General features: G+C 38.6%; 1 protein-coding gene across 2 annotated transcripts; it reads right to left on the bottom strand.

Annotated features, from left to right (window-relative positions):
• Positions 1-204: 204 nt before the first annotated feature.
• On the bottom strand, positions 205-19300 carry hsd17b4 (hydroxysteroid (17-beta) dehydrogenase 4). 2 transcript variants are annotated; one of them, XM_077599833.1, is made up of 25 exons: positions 19155-19300; positions 18404-18457; positions 16737-16844; positions 15721-15780; positions 15473-15494; positions 15355-15401; positions 14639-14723; positions 14067-14254; positions 11686-11777; positions 11587-11611; positions 11290-11418; positions 9332-9441; positions 8138-8250; positions 7940-8063; positions 7485-7536; positions 7331-7402; positions 7158-7261; positions 7007-7072; positions 6838-6907; positions 6020-6126; positions 5536-5622; positions 5386-5469; positions 5176-5311; positions 4974-5101; positions 205-605 (listed from the first exon to the last, which is right to left on the bottom strand). In XM_077599833.1, the coding sequence occupies exons 1-25, from the start codon at positions 19204-19206 to the stop codon at positions 516-518; spliced, it is 2205 nt and encodes a 734-aa protein (XP_077455959.1). In that variant the 5' UTR covers positions 19207-19300; the 3' UTR covers positions 205-515. The 2 variants fall into 2 exon arrangements, with proteins under 2 accessions (XP_077455959.1, XP_077455960.1); XM_077599834.1 differs by lacking the exons at positions 18404-18457; positions 19155-19300 and having other exon boundaries at positions 15473-15529; positions 16737-16801.
• Positions 19301-19412: the final 112 nt, after the last annotated feature.

The raw sequence follows: 19412 nt of genomic DNA, 5'->3' as shown, positions 1-19412 counted from the left end.
AGTCTGTTTTCCATGTCCCTGCTCTACCAAGCACACCTGAATCAAATGATCAACTCATCAGCAAGCTGTCCAGAAGCTTGATTATTTGATTCAATTCAGGTGTGTTGGTGGAGGGAGATATGGAAAAGAGACTGGATAGGGGCTCTCGGGGACCGGACTTGGCCACCCCTGCCCTAAGCAATCAATACATGTCATTTTAATTGGAGAAGGCAACAGGCTCAAGTCTGCTGATTTTCTGACTTGCGAGAAATCAAGTTAAGATTTTTTTCCACTGAGATGTTCATGTTAAAGACGTTGTCTGTTCCTTAACAACTGTTAGTTTATGTCAAGGTGGAGAACCTTATGGAAAAAAATCCTCACCACAATAATTTAGGAATTAATTTTCCCAAACAGTTCCATTAAAGTCTTGTATTTAGAATTTCATGGCAAGTTAGTAAAAACACTCCCTCATGTCGTTGGCTAACTTGATCATCGGGACTCTTTCCGGTAGGTGGGCTGGCATTCAGCGGAGATTCTCACAGCCTGGCGGGATCTTTCAGGATGACCTCCAGTTTCTGACCGAGCATAACGTTCCCTCGAATTTTGAGTTTGCCCGAGAAGAAGGCCTATAAAGCGTGAGGAAAAAACATTTAAATCCTGCAATGTAAGGTTATTCTGGCAAGATTTTTTTATGAGTGTGCTGACTTGTGACAGTTTCGCCACAGGCTATTTGTTCCCCTGTTGTGCTTTTACCAATGCAACAGGCTGGAAAAATCCCACAGAGCCTGTTTTGCTTTGTGTTTATTATTTGTTGGCTGTTAAAAACTGCTACTAAATTGGATCTCAATTGTTGTCAATGGCACGCAACCAGTTAAATTACATGGTATTTAGGGGGAAAAAAATAAACTTGAGTATTATTCTTCATTCCGAATTGGAATTAATGGATATACAGACGCTCCCCTACTTACGAACATTCAACTTACGAACAACGGTACATACGAACATGTCTGCAAATTGCGTTTAAGTCCAAAAATGTTCGCAAGTCCAATTTTGTATTTCGCGCCTTTTTCGGAGTAGTACTTCTTTCCGCCGCTAATACCGACGCCTGGCGCTGTGAGAGCTCAGCTCACCCAGCATCTACCTTCTTCTTCGTTGCAATGCAGAAGTGCGTGAATGTATCTCCAGTGTGCAAAGAACCTTTTTCATTTGTATCATTAAATATCTCATGCATCCAATATTGAATATGGTTGGTAAAAAGCTAAAGGCTTCTATTGAGGGAGTTGCAAGGAAGAGGCAAGCCATTTCATTTGAAACGAGTGGCAATAATAACGAAGCTTGATGCGCGTGAGAGTGGTGAGCGTTTCACGGGCATTGAATCGTTCGACCGTCAGTACCATTTATAAACAGAAAGATCGAGCAGCAGGACCCAAATATTGAACGTTGCACAAAGTTTGCAAATCAATTGAATGATGCCATACAGTGCTACCGCATCATTTATGATGAAAAAAAGAAGAAAACTGTGCAATCGTCATTAGGTCGCTTCTTTTGGCCAGTTTCTAATACATAAATCTCTCTCTCTCTACAGTACTGTACATATTCTCTCCATTTTATTTTTATTTTTTTCAGTACAAACCAATGCGTGTTACTTATAAAAGCCTTAAACATACAAATGCACTTATATAAACCTTCAATATACTTATATCGGCCTTAAACATAAATTATAATACAAAATATAGCACTGAATCAACTTACAAACAAATTCAACTTATGAACAATCGCTCGGAACCAATTGCGTTCGTTAAGGCTTTTTTTCTTAAAAAATGACATAGTATTGTAAGGCTTTTTTCTTAAAAAAAACGACAGTTTTGTCAGGCTTTTTTTCGTAAAAAACGACATAGTATTGTAAGGCTTTTTTCTTAAAAAACAACATAGTATAGGCTTTTTTCTTTAAAGACGACATAGTATAGTAAGGCCTATTTTCTTTAAAAACGACACAGTATAGTAAGGCTTTTTTGTCTTTAAAAACGACATAGTATAGTAAGGCTTTTTATTTACAAAAAAGACCATGTATAGTAAGGCTTTTTTTCTTTAAAAAATGACCATGTATAGTAAGGCTTTTTTGTTTAAAAAGGACCATGTATAGTAAGGCTTTTTTTCTTAAAAAAACGACATAGTATAGTAAGGCTTTTTTTTCCTAAAAAACGACATAGTATAGTATGGCTTTTTTCCCCTAAAAAAACGACATAGTATAGCATGGCTTTTTTTCTTGAAAAACGACATAGTAGAGGAAGGCTTTTTCCCTAAAAAACGACATAGTATAGTATGGCTTTTCCCCCTAAAAAACGACATAGTATAGTATGGCTTTTTTCCTTTAAAAAACGACATAGTATAGTAAGGCTTTTTTTCTTAAAAAACGACATAGTATAGTATGGCTTTTCCCCCCTAAAAAACGACATAGTATAGCATGGCTTTTTTTCTTGAAAAACGACATAGTAGAGGAAGGCTTTCCCCCCTAAAAAACGACATAGTATAGTATGGCTTTTTTCCTTTAAAAAACGACATAGTATAGTATGTTTTTTTTTCTTAAAAAACGACATAGTATAGTAAGGCTTTTTTTCTTAAAAAACGACATAGTATAGTATGGCTTTTCCCCCCTAAAAAACGACATAGTATAGCATGGCTTTTTTTCTTGAAAAACGACATAGTAGAGGAAGGCTTTCCCCCCTAAAAAACGACATAGTATAGTATGGCTTTTTTCCTTTAAAAAACGACATAGTATAGTAAGGCTTTTTTTTCCTAAAAAACGACATAGTATAGCATGGCTTTTTTTCTTGAAAAACGACATAGTAGAGGAAGCCTTTTTTTCTTAAAAAACGATATTGTATAGTAAGGCTTCTTTTCTTAAAAAACGACAGTATAGTAAGGCTTTTTTTCTTTAAAAAATGACAGCAAGTAAGGCTAAGAGAGTCGGAGAATAAATCTGACTTCTGATTCTTCATCTTCTAGTTGTTGCTGTGGTCCACTGGCAAAATCATTGGGTCAGAACATGAGGTGGGAATCAGGAGTGAGTTCAATTCCACTCGTTGCAATTCTCAAATTGTTTATTGAGGTAATGAAAAGGATAAATACAACTTCCAACTTTACTGTGGTGCAGTGGCAAAGACATTGGGTCAGAACTTCAGGTGGACTCAAGTTCAAATCAGAAGTGAGTTTGATTCCACTCTTTGCAATTCTCAAATTGTTTATTGAGGTAATTAAAAGGATAAATATAACTTCCAATCACATCATTTCAGAAGACACTGTGGTCCAGTGGCAAGAACAATGGGTTGATATTGAAGTTGGACACAAGTTCAAATCTGGAGTGAGTTCAAGTCCACTCTTTGCAAATCTCAAATTGTTTATTGAGGTGATGAAAATGATAAATATAACTTCCAATCATCTCATTTCAGAAGTCACTGTGGTCCAGTGGCAAAGACAATGGGTCAGACAGACCTTAAGTTAGTGGATTTGACTGCCATGTGGGAGATGGGGTTCGAATCCCACTCTCGTTTGACTAATCACTACACTAGTAGTTCAGTAAATGGGTAATCCTTTTTTCATTCAAATAAAGACTTAGTCATTTTTTTCAGCAAAACAATATTTCCGGTCAGCCTTCGGCTGACCGGAAGACAGTTGGGAGGGGGGGTTCCTGGTGGTGTTCGACAGTCGGCCTTCGGCCGACTGCCGACACCATACAGTCGTTGACTGGCGACACCGGGACGTGAACCCTCGACACCCACGTCGCAGGCAGGTGACTTACCCACTACACCACGAGGCGGCCCGCCTATACATGATTGGAAGTTATATTTATCCTTTTCATTACCTAAATAAACAATTTGAGAATTGCAAAGAGTGGAATTGAACTCATTCCTGATTTGAACTTGAGTCCACCTGAAGTTCTGACCCATTGTCTTTGCCACTGGACCACAGTGACTTCTGAAATGATGTGATTGGAACTTATATCTATCCTTTTCATTACCTCAATAAACAATTTGAGAATTGCAAAGAGTGGAATTGAACTCATTCCTGATTTGAACTTGAGTCCACCTGAAGTTCTGACCCATTGTCTTTGCCACTGGACCACAGTGACTTCTGAAATGATGTGATTGGAACTTATATCTATCCTTTTCATTACCTCAATAAACAATTTGAAAATTGCAAAGAGTGGAATTGAACTCATTCCTGATTTGAACTTGAGTCCACCTGAAGTTCTGACCCATTGTCTTTGCCACTGGACCACAGTGACTTCTGAAATGATGTGATTGGAACTTATATCTATCCTTTTCATTACCTCAATAAACAATTTGAAAATTGCAAAGAGTGGAATTGAACTCATTCCTGATTTGAACTTGAGTCCACCTGAAGTTCTGACCCATTGTCTTTGCCACTGGACCACAGTGACTTCTGAAATGATGTGATTGGAAGTTATATCTATCCTTTTCATTACCTCAATAAACAATTTGAGAATTGCAAAGAGTGGAATTGAACTCGAGTCCACCTGAAGTTCTGACCCATTGTCTTTGCCACTGGACCACAGTGACTTCTGAAAGTTTCAGTTTCTAATACATAAATCTCTCTCTCTCTCTCTCTCTCTCTCTCTCTCTCTCTCTCTACAGTACTGTACATATTCTCTCCATTTTATTAAATGGTTTTTTTTCAGTACAAACCAATGCATGTTACTTATACAAGCCTTAAACATACAAATGCACTTATATAAACCTTCAATATACTTATATCAGCCTTAAACATAAATTATAATACAAAATATAGCACTGAATCAACTTACAAACAAATTCAACTTATGAACAATCGCTCGGAACCAATTGCGTTCGTAAGTAGGGGAGCGTCTGTATTGTAAATTGGAATTGAGATGTGACTGATGTATGCAAAATCAAATCTGAATTCTCATTGACACAAATGGAAAATGCAATAATTATGTACTCATTCATCCTCACCTTCTGCGCGTTGAGTTTACCCCGCACAATCTCCACAAAGTCCTCATCTGACACCGTGTAAGTCACATCGCACTTCCCGCCATAGGCGCCGCGATGGAGAGCGCCACTCCCATTTTTCAGATCGATGGCTGGAGGACGGAGACGAGCGGCATTTTCAAACACGGCGGGTTTGGCGCCTCTCGACTTGCTGTCGAGAACTCACTCCACTCTCCAACGGTCTCGCCGTCCTTGGTGATCTCCCAGCCGAAGATGGCGTTGACCTTCTTGACCAAATCGCCGCCCGAATCTCGGATGCGGCGGCTGATCTCCGTGAAGAGCAGCTCACTCTCAAGCGCTGCCTGTGGCCGACCGCGAAAATTCTTTAAAGTAGTCGGCTTTTTTTTTTTTTACAGGAGGTGAGCGCGGGGCTCACCTGAGCACCACCAGGAGACTTCTCGGCCGTTTCGTGTAAGTCGACGTAACCCCCGGAAAGTACCAGTGCTCCAGTCTCCTTAACCTGGAAGAGACAGAAGAGCCGGTAAAGAAAATGACATTTTAAATTGAAAGAAGTTTCAAAACCAACTTTGCACTGAATGTGAACTCTGCTGCCTTCTTTCCACATCTCCGTCTGCAGAGACTGACCCGGCATCACTGGTTTCACAAAGCGGACCTGTGAGGGGGGTGGAGACAAAAATCAAAATTGAGACACTAAACATATTTTACTAAAACATTCCAAAAATACAAGGCCAATAATAATTTACCGTACGATGGAAATGTAGATTGTTTTCTTTTCTGCTTTAAATGGTAAGATATACCATTTGAACCGGACACTATACACTTACACTTTTTTCATAGTTATTTATTGATCATTTATTTGTTTATTGTTGTTGTTATCTGTGCACTTTGTGGTGAAAGCTTTAAATCTCAGGATGACAATAAAAGCATTCAATTCATTTCAATACTTTTTCATCTTTTTTCCTTGGATTCTGATCAAATAAAAATTGCCCCCCCAAAATGAAGAAAATGCAACTTATAGGTTAAGTGCAAACAGTAATGTTACGACAGACCTTGATAGCTTTGAATTTGGATGGGTCGTTGCCAGCAAAGTGCTTGAGCACATGTCTCGCCGCGAAACCAAATGAGCACAAGCCGTGCAAGATGGGTGCCTGGAAACCTGCACAAACAGATTAAGGGAAGTCGCTCACTTGCAAGCAAAAAACTAAAACCCAGAGAGTTAGGACTGGGGTATCAAAGACAAAGAAAAATGCCCAACAATTCCCATTGAAAATGAGTGACATCCCCATCGATCCAGTAGTAGCGCGTGTTTTCAGTACCGTCGAGCTTTGCCGTAAATCAACCCGATTTCCTTGGCTAGGCTCTTATGAATTTGGCATCTCCACAGTAAGCTTTAGCATGAATCGAGAGTGAATTTCACCCCCATTCCCTGCCGCTCACATACATGTTGATAGTCTTATGCGATGTACGTATATCATTACATAATTGCTGAGCTTTATCAGTGACCTGTAAAAAAGATAGATCGTGCAAGGTTAGCTCCTTGATCCAGGACCACTTTGCCAACCCCTGAATTCCAACCTTAACAACAAAGTAGATCGCGGGAAGTTGGCTAATTGAAAAGTAGATCTTGAAGCCAAAAAAATATGAACTAGACAAACATGTCTGCTGAGTGGGAAAAAAAATCCCCTGAAAAACTAATGATCGAAACTGAAATACTAAAAATATTATTTGTCATTCAATGGTTACATGGTAACTGAAAGAAAAATTCTCAGTAAATCATGTCTTGAAAAAAAAAATCAGAAGTCAAAGGAATCCGCTTTGGACATTCCTAATTAAAAAGCCGTACTGACCATATCTTTACAAATCCTACCTCCCATGGCAGCAAAGCTGGGGTCAATGTGGAGGGGGTTCCAGTCGCCACTCAGACGGTACAAAGCTGCCTAGGAGCACAAAAAGATAACCACCAGTAATAGGTCATGATATAGAATACATTTTACAATAATAAGCCCCTCTGCAGATTTGGTTTTCTTGCTCTTCACCTGGTCGTTAGTGGTGGAATCCACCAATACTGCGTCTGGAGCTCGCTGAGGCGGCGGCACGTGAGGCTGCGGGTTAGTGCACACGGTAGGAAGCGCCATTAGTATTCCCCCATCGTCTTGTGTTGTCATAAAAACACTGAAAATAACACACTTTAGCTTTCTCCGATGTTCTTTTGCCGCCAAAGCCTCCGGCGCCGACGACGAACACAGAAAACTGGTTGAAGCACAACAGCTCGTCGCCGTGGTACGTTTTCACTGAGAGAGGAAGGGAAGGACTCAAAAGCAGTCAAATCAAGTGGATTTCTCCTGGGGAGACTCGCTCACCATCCAGGAGAATGACGGCCCCGGAGCCCTTGTCCAAAATGTCTGCGACGGTGGCCTTGGAGGTCAGTTGTCCTGGGGAAAGAAAAAAAAAAGGATTGATAAGTAAGGATGTGAACTTTTATCGGAAGTTAGGCTGTAGGCTGAGTCTAGATACCGGACGTGGGGAGAGGTTTGTAGAGCTCAAGATATTGCTCGCCATGTAGCACCTGGCACGTGACATACAGTGGACAAAGGACATGTGGTAAGATCAACGCCAATATCTTGGAAAAAGTGTCAAATCTAACACCAATTGAGAAAGAGAATTTAATATGTCCCAGATGCGATCATGTCATTTTCAAAGGTTCCAATCAGGTAAAAAGATTGGTTTATCATGTATAATATAATATAAAATAAATACATTTGCATATTCAATTGGAACCTCCCTATTTTGGGGAAAAATCTTTATAATAATAAACTTAAACCACCATTATGCACATGTAAAATATTACACATGAAACGGTTTGGTTATTGCATATGATGTCAAACAAAGTGAAAAAATGTTGGCACGCCGCTTTGGCTCAACCGTTCCCAATTCAAATAGATTGGACGCCTATGCTGCGGTTTCCTAACCTGCGTGAGGTCGATGTTGAGTCCGGGCAATGAGCTCAGGCCACCTTCCATCATGGCGGCTTGGGAGGGAATGACACCAAAGGTGGGGAGGCAGCCAAAGTCTGGATGGCCTTCATACAGAAACCTGGGAAAAAAGAAAAGATAACCATAAGGAAGTCCACTGTTGATCACGTCAATTCCGTGGTAGTAATCCCACACCGGAGGTGGTCAGGGTCTTTAGTGGACATCCCCACACCGAGAGCGTAGAGGATGCACTGCGTGTGCGAGAAAGTGAATGTCGTTGGAGGAAGATTTTGTCCCACTGCTGCGGTCTAAGCAGAAAAAGAGGAGACGTTACAAGCTCACCTATTTAGCCGTGTTTGAATAAACAATGTAATGAATGTGTCCCTCCCATCCTTTGGCAGCTTTGTAAAAACTGAGGTATTTAACTAAACTAATTATCAAATCAGACTTCCTGTGAACCCCTGGCAGGCAACTGCTTTTTCATTAGTGTCATTAATGGCCACCGCCTCGGCTTTTTGTTCCGGCCGATGGATGCGATTGCTCCCGCGCTTCACAATAGTGACCAGCCGGTTCATGATAACTGCACTGACGGCCCCGTTTTTAATTAAGACCAATGTGGCGCACTGCCTTTTTGCCCTGTGTTAAATCGTGGACCCCAGTAATGAATCATTAATGTGCTTGGGCACACAGCCGTGCATCGCTTATCTATCAAATAAAATTCTATTATGAATTGAAATGCATTCAAATCATAAAAATGTTCTGTTCTTCCTGAAATGATACTTTGACTGTGCTTTAAAGTTAACTTATTAGCTGCTATTGACAGTGATGGACGTCCAATAGATTTCCACTGGAAGGGGCTGTTAGTCAATACATTTTCATCTTAGTCTTTTTTACTTTTAGTCGTATTTTATTCATTTCTTAAATGTGTCAGTCTTATGCTAATATTCGTCGCAAATATACTCAAAATATTTTCCTCTTTAAAAAAATAAAATTTCATAATAATTTACAATGAACAATGATCTTTCGGTCTGATTAAAATTAAATTATGATCATATATACTGACGCCGTTGCGGCATTTTTTAATCAACCGTCACTTTTATGTGGACTGTTTCGGGGAAGGGCGGGTCCACGCACGGCTAGGATACAGACTATAATTAAACAAATGATAAGCAAATGTCACGCATTGTGAACATATGACTGAAATTATGCCGCATTGAAAACTAGCATTCGTCCCGTTATGTTACAGTTGTCCGAGACACGTTAAAAATGTTGGTCATGGAAATATTTTCACTATCGTCATCGTTAATGAAAACGATACTGCCTCCCAGTCTAAATGGTATCTATCACTGAATGAATTGAAAGATGCTAAGTAGATTAGTTGTAACTTACAGGGTTGGTGCCAGGGTTGGGGGATGCCACAGGAGCCGAGGTTGAGCTGGCGGTAATGTCCTGCCCTGACTCCACCTTGGACAGTACGCTCACAACGGACTGAAGAGATTCTGGCAAGAAGTAAGTAAAGGCCAAATTTAAGGAGACTAGGCCAAGATTTTAGGTGACAAGTGCACAACAACAACGCAAACTAACACGGCCATCTCTTGGCTGTCAGTGTGGGGAAAAAACATACATAAGTCGCAGGCAACTTATAGTTCGGAAAATACGGTCATTGGGGTGAGGTCATTTAAATTTAGTCTTTAATACATTTGTTCTTTTTCCTTTCATCCATTGATTTTCTGAACCGTTTATCCTCACATGGGTCACAGGGTGTGCTGGAGCCTTGCATGTTTTTGGGATGTGGGAGGAAACCAGAGCACCGGGCGAAAACCCACGCAAGCTCGGGGAGAACATGCAAACTCCACACAGAGAGGACCGACTTGGAATCGAACCCGAAAATCATACATAAGTCGCAGGCCTAGTAAATAAAAGTGCGACTTTGCAAAATACAGTAACCAGTCACCACATAGTAATTCAAATCTATATTAAGCCAAATGTTAAAAAAAACTGAACAGCAAATAACTCATTAGCTGCCATCGCCAAGTTTAAATGCATTATGTAACATGATACAGTAGCAAACAGCAAGATGTGCTAGTTTGTTTCATTCAACGCACAATTTCAATGATGAAGCGTTCCAATGCTATTTAGGTAACAGAACAAAAGGATGAGGTTCCGGACTGAGAGAAAAAAAAATCATATGTAGAGTTGAAGGTGGGTGTAGCCTATTGAAAGGTAGTTATAGCAACAAGATTCGTTAATAAGCTACAAATGAGGAGGCAGCACAAAGTCATGCTAATGAGAGCGACCTGGCTCCCAGTGGGGCTGCCGCCCCCGTGCGCTTTGACGCGAACAGCGCCGCCCTCACTGCTTCTGTACAATAGAGAGGGAGGGTGGGAGCTTTTGGAGGAATCCGTGAAAAGTAACACAAAATTATAATTACAGCAATAATTGTGTGTGGCTCTTTAAATACTCCTCACCTTTACTTGTTTTTCTTAACCTCTAACCACAGATTGCCTTACTCTACAACGGCAAACGCGAAAGGAATACAGATGAGCTGGGACCCAAAGGTTTCATTTTCGATTTTGCACTCAAGAAATAACAAATGTCTATTATAAAGAGATCAATGAAGATAAATGTTTGTTTTGGCAAAATCAATCAAAACTGGGACTAGTTTAGAATTGAGCCTGAATAGCCTGCATAATTAACAGAGATAACCTGATTGAAAATAAAATGCTGTTAACTCACTCACTGCCATTGACAGGTATAGGTATTCAACCCTTTTTAGCTAGTAGACTCTGTCAGCAATCCACTCAAAATGAATTTAACATTCATGGCAAGGGACTGTTCAGACCAGGAGGGTGGCGAACAAACGGCTCTCGAGCCGCATGCGGCTCCCGGTCAAAATGAATCCAACTCTTGGCTTCTTATCATATCTTGTATATACTGTGGCTCTTTGCCTCATTTCATGTTTCTCTTATTTTTATTCTCTCTTAAAACACACTCAAATTCATCAGAGCCCATTACTAACAAATAATAAATCATATTTAAAAAAGAATTTGGCAGATTGGATTTTTTTTAATGCTGCTTCTGACATAAGAGACCGCCAATCATCTTGTGTGGTGTGGCTCTTTGACTCTGTTTTCTTTTTGCTCTTTGTGTCCAACTTGTTTAGACTTTTCTGAAGGTGTAAAACTTTCATTTTCAACTTTATCTCCAACTGGAGGTGGGGTGGGGGGGTTTGTATCTTTTAAGTATACCGATTTATAATTGAAGCAGTGGAGCGCTACGTTTTCCTCTGATGATTTCAGCCAGAGTTGAACTTGTAACCTTTGAAAAATCTGTCAAGAATCACTGACCTTGTATTGAAGTAGGCTTGGTTGAGTCTGTAAAATCACAAACTTTGTCCCACTGGTCCCTGACCACCTCGGGAGTCATGGGCTGGTTCTTCTGTCTAGTGATGCAGCCCTGAGTCCGCTCCCAGCGCACTGCACACACACACACACACACACACACACACACACACTGCTGTTAATAGGGGCATTTTGGAATTGCGGCGAGTGCTAATCTACAGTTCCATTGGTGGCGCTCCAGTTGAATTAATATCAGATGCATGGCAGGACTACAAAAAATTAAAAAATAATATAAAAACTTACGTTTGCCAATCCAGCCTGCACCAACCTGCAAGCAAATGAATCATCATAGAAATGTGGGAGCACGTTTGTGCCAGCTTTCAATATGAGTGGGAGTAAGACCTCAAAAAGTCCTCCGTTTTCTTGGCATTGTTCATGACAGAGCCACAGCACCATTGGGGCCACGTACTCCGGCTTCAGCGCAGCCACCAGATCTAAATAAAACAAACAGACGGTAGAAAAAATAGAAAAAAAAAGGGAAAAAAACAGCCCCATTTCAAGGCGCATCTTCAAAGATCACTTCACCGCATAATAAACAACACATAAGGGTAAAGCAGTGCACAAAAATAGCAGCTAGTTGTCTAACTATCTTTTCATTGCCGTGGTTGTCTAGTGGAGTTGTTCACACATAACTGGTTGTGAGAAAACAAAACCTTGTGTCATCCTTTATGTAGGATTTCTGCTTCAGCTATTCATTGAAAGGACATGTTATTTCAAAACACATTGAAGGAACATGTTTTTGGGAATACTTCAAACACAAACGAATGAGCTCAGATCAGTGCTTTGTCTTCGTAAAGAATTACAAGCTACGTAATCTAAGGTTGCCTTCATGGTCACGGTCCGAATTGACAATATGTATAGTAAAAAAACAAATGGACCAAAAAACAACTCATTCCAAACGTCAAATGAGTCTTGATAATTCAGAAACAAATATATGCATTGGAGATGCCTTTGAACAATGAAAATGACTGAAACAAAGTTGTATAAAATCTCCAAATTTGAACTACTTCTGAGTTTTCGGATAATCCTTTAATGTATTCATGTAATCTGCATGTTTGTGGTATGTTGTTTAGCATGTGGGCCCATTAAACATGGCAAAAATAGTGTCTTTCTACATTTACATATGTTGAAATGGATGGAGGAATAAAATCGTCTTGAGCAAAATAATGCTGCTCGGTATTTCAAATTAAATGCGTGGAGGGTGGAATAAAATCGTCTTTGAAGATGCTGTCAGTGTTGCAAAATGAAATATTATTTGCCAGTGTGCTAAATGGCCGTTTAGAATGTACGGTGGCATGGTACTTTCACATGAGAAATGAACCTGTGCTCGTGACTTGTGTAGTTGTAACATTTACTTATTCATTTAGCTTAAATTGAAAAGTGAAATGCAATTATTTGTTCATTTAAAATGTTGAATTAATTAATAACAATTATTAATGCTGTTTCCTTTCACTTTACCTTTAACAGTATTCATGTAGGCCTTAACTAGAGTATATATTGCTGTTATATTAATTTCCTATTTTATTAAATTCTTGATTGTGTGGGCATTTGGCGTAAGACCTATTTGGATTGACATGGGTGATTAAAAGGTGCCAGTCATTATTTTGAAAAATAATAATAATTAAAACCTTTTATCCACATGCAGGGACATGAAATTTAGGTTATGTACGTGACAATATTCATATTTGCTATGCAAAACTGTCACCTCTCCTGTAAACAGCTAAAAAAAAGAAATAAACCTTAAATATTTATTGCTTGACTATGCAAAGTCTTCCATGAATTTAGTACTGTGGACAATGTCCATAAAGGTAATCATGAATATGAATGGTTATTTGTATGTGACTTCTGATGTTTGAATTGTTGACCAGTCTTGGTTGTACATCACCTTTATAGTCCTTAAATCAGCTAGAATCCTCTAGCTGAGTCATAATTTTAATGAGGACAAGCACTAGTAAAAATTGAAGGAGGGTGGAATAGATTTATTATTGCCCTGGGAGGACTTTATAAAAAAATTATATAGCTCTTACTTTTGACGCTAATACCCAGCATACGGCGGCACAGGATTATACTAATGGCAGACTCGTCAACAGATTGCAAGGTCAGAAAGTGAATGTGAAATTGTTCATTTTAGAAGTAGATTAATGACAAAATTTGCAAAAGTTGTACCTGAATAGAATTCATTTCATGGGTATTCTGGCGTGCAATAAGAAGAGTAATATGCCTTTTGTTGCCATGGGGACTGTGGGCCACCATTTTATAGTAACGGGCCAGCTCTGCCAGCTCAAATTAAAATTCTAATTAATTTCTCCCATAAGAAATGATAAATAGCTAAGTATATATCAATGCAATGCTCAAAAATTGGTTATCACAGGATGTCCTTAGTATATGGGGGTCTAAAAATTAACTGTATACATAATGTGCACATTTGACTTTTTTTTATTTAAATTAACTTTTAATAAGATGAACATTTTTCCATTTAATCTAAATAATTACTTCATTATGATGGATTTAAATACAATATACTCTTACGGCAGAATGACGGTTGATCAATCATGTGGGTCTTTAGTACATACTTCTGATCTGAATTGAAATGAGTTTTGTCACTACAGAGGTGGTAGAATGGAAGTCCATCGCCATCAATGGCAGCCAATTAGTTAAAAAAATAATAATAATAAATAAACTTTCTTTGCTAAATCACCCAATTTGCCCCATCTCCTGCTTACCAGGTGGCATGACGGTCTCGGTGAGGCGTGAGCCGGCAACGGGGGCGATGGTGTTGCAGTGGATGTTGTACTTGCGTCCTTCAATGGCCAGCGTGTTGGACAGACCCAGCAGGCCCAGTTTGGCAGCGCTGTAGTTAGCTTGGCCGAAATTGCCGTAGATGCCTGCGGCCGAAGCCGTCATGATGATTCTAGGTGGTGTTAATGCATAATGGCAGACATCACATGGGAGTCAGTTCACGGGGATCATTTGCAAATAGAGTGTGACAAGATGGGCAAAGGGAATGTCTTCTAAGGATTCAAGATTAAAATCATTTTACATGAGTCAGCACCACTTCTTAGAAAGGAGTATTCAAATTAAGCAGGTCAATTATAAGTATTTATTGCCAAATTAACACCTTTGTTTTCCTGCTTTGGTTCTCATTATCGTGCAGTCTGAGCCTTTTCATGCACATTCTCTTTTCTCATGACACCAGGAAACCGACTAGGTTCACAATTTAAGGTTCAAGACTCTTTCCTGTGTGTCTTTACACCTCAGAGTTGCTTTCGTACTGATAAACGCGAGCACGCCTTACCTGCCATATTTTTGGTTCTTCATGTGGTTCCAGGCTGCGCGGGTGACCAAAAAGGAGCCTCGCAGGTGAACTCTTTGAATGAGGTCTGAAAAAAAATGTAAAACGGTCCTAAAATAATACAGTAAAAACACTTGAAATGATTTCAGAATTTTACCATTAAATTCATTGTTGGTCATCTCAAATTATTGAATTGAATTGGACCTGTCGCTTATGCAGTGAATGTTTTATGATGAACACTTCTTAGGCATTAATATAAAATTATTGGGAAACACGACAAGCATGATGGCAAGGGAGCATGCCCTGTGTCACTTGATGTATTCTCTACTGTAGTTTATTGATTCTCAAAGCGTGTTATGAGTACCACTGGTGGGATGCAGTCATCTGGAGCGAAGAAATCAATTGATTAAATCTGTTAACTGTACAGAATGTTTAAGTAGCTTCACCTTTTCTTAAAAATCCTATAGATTACAGTGGTTAATTAATTCCCTGATATATATTTTGGGATGGAATAATAATATACTGTGAGATTTAAGTGTCAAATGTGTTTTCTAGATGGAAATTACAGTGTACGTACGTCCATTCATTTTTATTTTTATTTGATTAACACAACATCCCAAATGTAATTGGGTTCTAAAAAAAATCCAATTGTCGGTATCGAATGTAGAAAATGCTATTTGTGTTGTAATGTCTATGTTGGTGTTTGTTTTTGGACATACCCCAATCCAAATCGCTTGTCCTGACAAATGAACGGTCACGAAGAATCCTGCCAAAGAGAAAGTATCGTAAATGGCAACAGTGATGGAAGAGTTGTTTTCCGGCACTAAAATGACTTACCCCGCATTGTTTACGACAATATCTGAAAAACAAGACGTTAGAAATGAGTTTTTGCAGCTACAAAAGCGAGAAACGTCAATGTTGTAAACAACAACATAAACAACAGCCCTATCTCAGTGAGCCCTAACTGAACTAAGCACTGCATTGGAACTTGACTCACCCTCAAAAGTAGGCTAGCAATGATTAATGGTATCGATCGTTCCCCTACCTGTTCTTCTGTTGCTTCTGGCCAATCAATTAGCACTCACCTATTCTTCCAAACGCATCCAAAGCCGCTTGAACGAGCTTCTCTCCCTCTTCCACCGAGTCTATTAGCATGCAAGACACAAATGGACAGGGAGGGGGGAGCTTGAAAACACGCTGAATGATTTTCCATTAAAAATGACAGTAACAATAATATGCTCATGAAAAGAACACAACAAACGAGTAAAATCCAATTACTACTTGCCCTACTCTGATAGCAACGATTATTGATTGCAATGCATCATTTCAATTGCTTCGACATTTTCTTGGATATATATATATATATATATATATATATATATATATATATATATATATATATATATATATATATATATATATATATATATATATATATATATATATATATATTTCAAGTGTACAAGGAAAAATATGCACTAAATTTGAATGTATATAATTACCTCTGGGAGCCAATAGTCCGTGACATGCTGGTTGACCTCCATTTTGTTTATACAAATCATTTTCCATATGGCAAATGCTAGTACAGTAATCCCTCAAATTTTGCGGATAATATAGACCAGACATGGCTGCGATAATCGAAAAACCGCAAAGTAGGATCACCCCTATTATTACTATCATATTATATGTTTGCGCACCTATACAAAAATATAATTACACCAGTACAATTATCAAGAAGTGTAAGTACATGTATTTTTGTGTTAAAAATCAGTTATTCTTAGAATTCTCCGTTATTGTTGGGTTGGACTGATTAGCAATTTGAATAACGAAACGGAGACTGGGATAGAAACTCCGGGGCAATCAATTGTTTAGAACCAATTCTCTGGATGCAGACAGCTGACGAACTTCACAATCATAGACTTCAAGACAGTGCCAATATGACTCTAAAACAGATTTATTTAATTATATGGTAGGAATAAAATGTCAAAAGTGAAGAATAAAAAGGGGTAACCATGAATATAAAACAAAGAGATAATAACAGTGGGAGAGAAGAAAAGGCTGCTAGAGGACAAGATAAAGGTTGCTCCAAAAAACTTCTCACCGTAGTTGGCCACTGCCTTGCCTCCCTTGGCTCTTATCTCCTCCACAACCTTATCGGCAGCCGCAGAACTCTTTCCGCCCCCTTTAGTGTCTGCCCCAAGGTCATTCACTTGAATATAGTGAGAGGAGGAAAAGATTAGCAATAAATGGGCAATGAGCGCAGTTCTCCCTCAGTGATTACAAATGTTTCGCTAAGCCTCGTCACACAGTTCAAGGGCGAATGCATCATAGATAGGAGCTATTATTTGGGATGTTTATGGCCACGGCGTGCGTCTAAATAACCGCGCCAGTCAATATAATGCACTGGAATGTGTCAATATTGATTCTCCTGAAGCTGGGGATTCACCATTTGAGCACAAGGGTGCCACTTGGACACGCAGCTTTAGCACAGCGGCATGATGTATCACTGCCTAAATCGACCTTAGCAGTGACTCATGCAAAATGATGTTACTTCACACTCAGCAAGACGTCAAGAAAAGCTACAGTACTCTTTAATATGATAACGATGTATCAAGATAAGAAAATATCTGAGCCGTGTTGTAAAAAGCTACAAATTCATTCTAAAGGGATATGAAATTGATCTTTTTTTATATTATCGCCCTAAAAATGGCATTTCAAATGGGGTGTAGAGTTCACTGTAAATTCAAGGATTATTTTGGCCACACTCAAATATTATGCTTAATTTTTATAAGATTTAATTGTTAGTACTAGTAGTAGGATTTTTTTGGTGCTAATTAAAAGTACAACTCCAAAACATAAAAAAAAACAATGTCGTAAAATGTAGAGATTATTCTTGTGAAATTTCATATTATATTAATAGTATTCAAATTGATTATTTTATAACTACAAAGTTTTTCTGTTAAGCATTTTCTTCCATCATTTTTTTTTCTAGAAAAAAAAAAAACTCATGGTATTTGGATTTTATTAGTTTAGTATTACAATCCAATCATCATAACTACATTTTATTCTTTACAACGTTAAGAGTTTGGTTTCATACAACTGATTTTTCTGTAAATATTGCATGCTGTCTATTTAGTTAAGCATTAATAGATAACATTCTTAGTTTTAGAGGTCAACTTGATCTCAGAAATATTTTTGTTAAGGTGTAACTTTTTGTGCAATATTACAACATAATATAACAATATAACATCTTGTAAAAGAGGGTTTTTTGCAAGACATGGTGGCTTTGTTTTTGAGATTCGATATTAATTTTTCTTTTAACTTTATTTGCAAATGTTATTGTTGGAAAATTATTATAAATGTTTAGAGTATTATTACAACTTTGTCATTTAATAGCAATTTTGTTTTATTGTATTGTTTTTAGATTTACCCAAGATCCAAGTTATCCTCTTACAAGATGTGTCATGTTGAAAATTCATTATCATGACATGACTTGTTACTTTTCAAGACTCCAAGTCCAACTTTTTTTCTGATATTTACAATTTTATACTCAGTGGTTCTCCCAATGACCTGTAAGTAATATATAAGTAGTATATATAATAGTGTTTGCCATAATAGTGTTATTTAGTATTTTCTATTCCATTTTCAGTCTGCTCCCTGTTCTGTTTTGTATTGTAAGCTAAATATACACAATATTCTTCCAGTTTTACACAGTTAATATCCTATTAGTGCTTGAACTAAGGGCTTGAAGTCTGAGTCTATATTCACCTACAACAGAGGCTCCTCTTTCGGCAAATGCCAGTGCATATTCCTTCCCAAGACCTATAATCAGGACAAAAAACATGTTTTAATTTGATCATTTTGAACAAAATGACCTCCTTTATGTGCTTGGATTGCTCCACGTGCCCTTTCACATACTAAGCTTAACTCTACTGTACTTTGTACTGTGAGCAAATGCCTGGTTTTGCGATACATTCACTACTAAACTATTGGCTGCCTTTGATGGCGATTGACGTCCATGCCATTTTGAAAGGCTGGTAGTGAATGATCGCTGTTAGCCCACCCAGTCAAAATCGATTGGACGTGCACCGCCGTCAATGGCAATATAACATTAAACAGTAAATGATTCCAATTTGTATGTTTGTCTTTCGCTGGCAATCACAGGTAATTTGGCAACCGTTCATTCTTGCACAGATTTATTCTTTTTCCATAACGTTGTGTGGTAGAATTTGAGAAAAAAATCAGGGTTTAATACATCTTAATGGTGATTTATCCTGTGTTGACTGACATGTTGACACACGATCGGCGTGCATAAACATGCAACAATAAATAGATGGCGTAAGGACGCAGTCATGCTTGCGGAAAGTTGCACTTGATTTGTAATCAATCATCCCTTGATATTTACTATCAGGTTGATCAGGTCAGATGGTTAGCATTATTAGCTAACCACCACTATTGAACTGAGCAGGCAGAGTAAGCAACAATAAAAGACTGAAATTCAATTTGACGGTCATTTTACCCCCTCCAGCACCGGTGACGAGCACAACTCTTCCATCGAATAACAAAGACATCGCAGTTATTCTGTTCGATCGTCCTCAAATTTGACCACTTGACACTTTGCTTCTTGTCAACTTTTACAACTTCCACTTCCGCAATGGGGAGGGGCAAAATCCAAGGGAACCAATGAGAAGCGAGTATGTGTTAACCCTTCCACGTGTTTATCTTTGCCTGACAGCGAATTTATAGCACAAAAAAAGATGGGCAATCACATCTAGTC

Source organism: Stigmatopora argus, chromosome 5, assembly GCF_051989625.1.
Source record: "Stigmatopora argus isolate UIUO_Sarg chromosome 5, RoL_Sarg_1.0, whole genome shotgun sequence".
Classification (NCBI taxonomy): domain Eukaryota; kingdom Metazoa; phylum Chordata; class Actinopteri; order Syngnathiformes; family Syngnathidae; genus Stigmatopora; species Stigmatopora argus.
The sequence above is the reverse complement of the archived record's forward strand: the minus strand, read 5'-3'. Positions and strand labels throughout refer to the sequence as shown.

Excerpts from the sequence above, each read along its gene's own strand:
- hsd17b4 (XM_077599833.1), bottom strand. The coding sequence starts at position 19,206 with ATGTCTTTGTTATTCGATGGAAGAGTTGTGCTCGTCACCGGTGCTGGA. Across the intron at positions 15,495-15,720 it reads GGATGCGTTTGGAAGAATAG|ATATTGTCGTAAACAATGCG; the intron begins GTGAGTGCTAAT and ends CTTGTTTTTCAG. Across the intron at positions 14,255-14,638 it reads AAGAACCAAAAATATGGCAG|AATCATCATGACGGCTTCGG; the intron begins GTAAGGCGTGCT and ends AACACCACCTAG.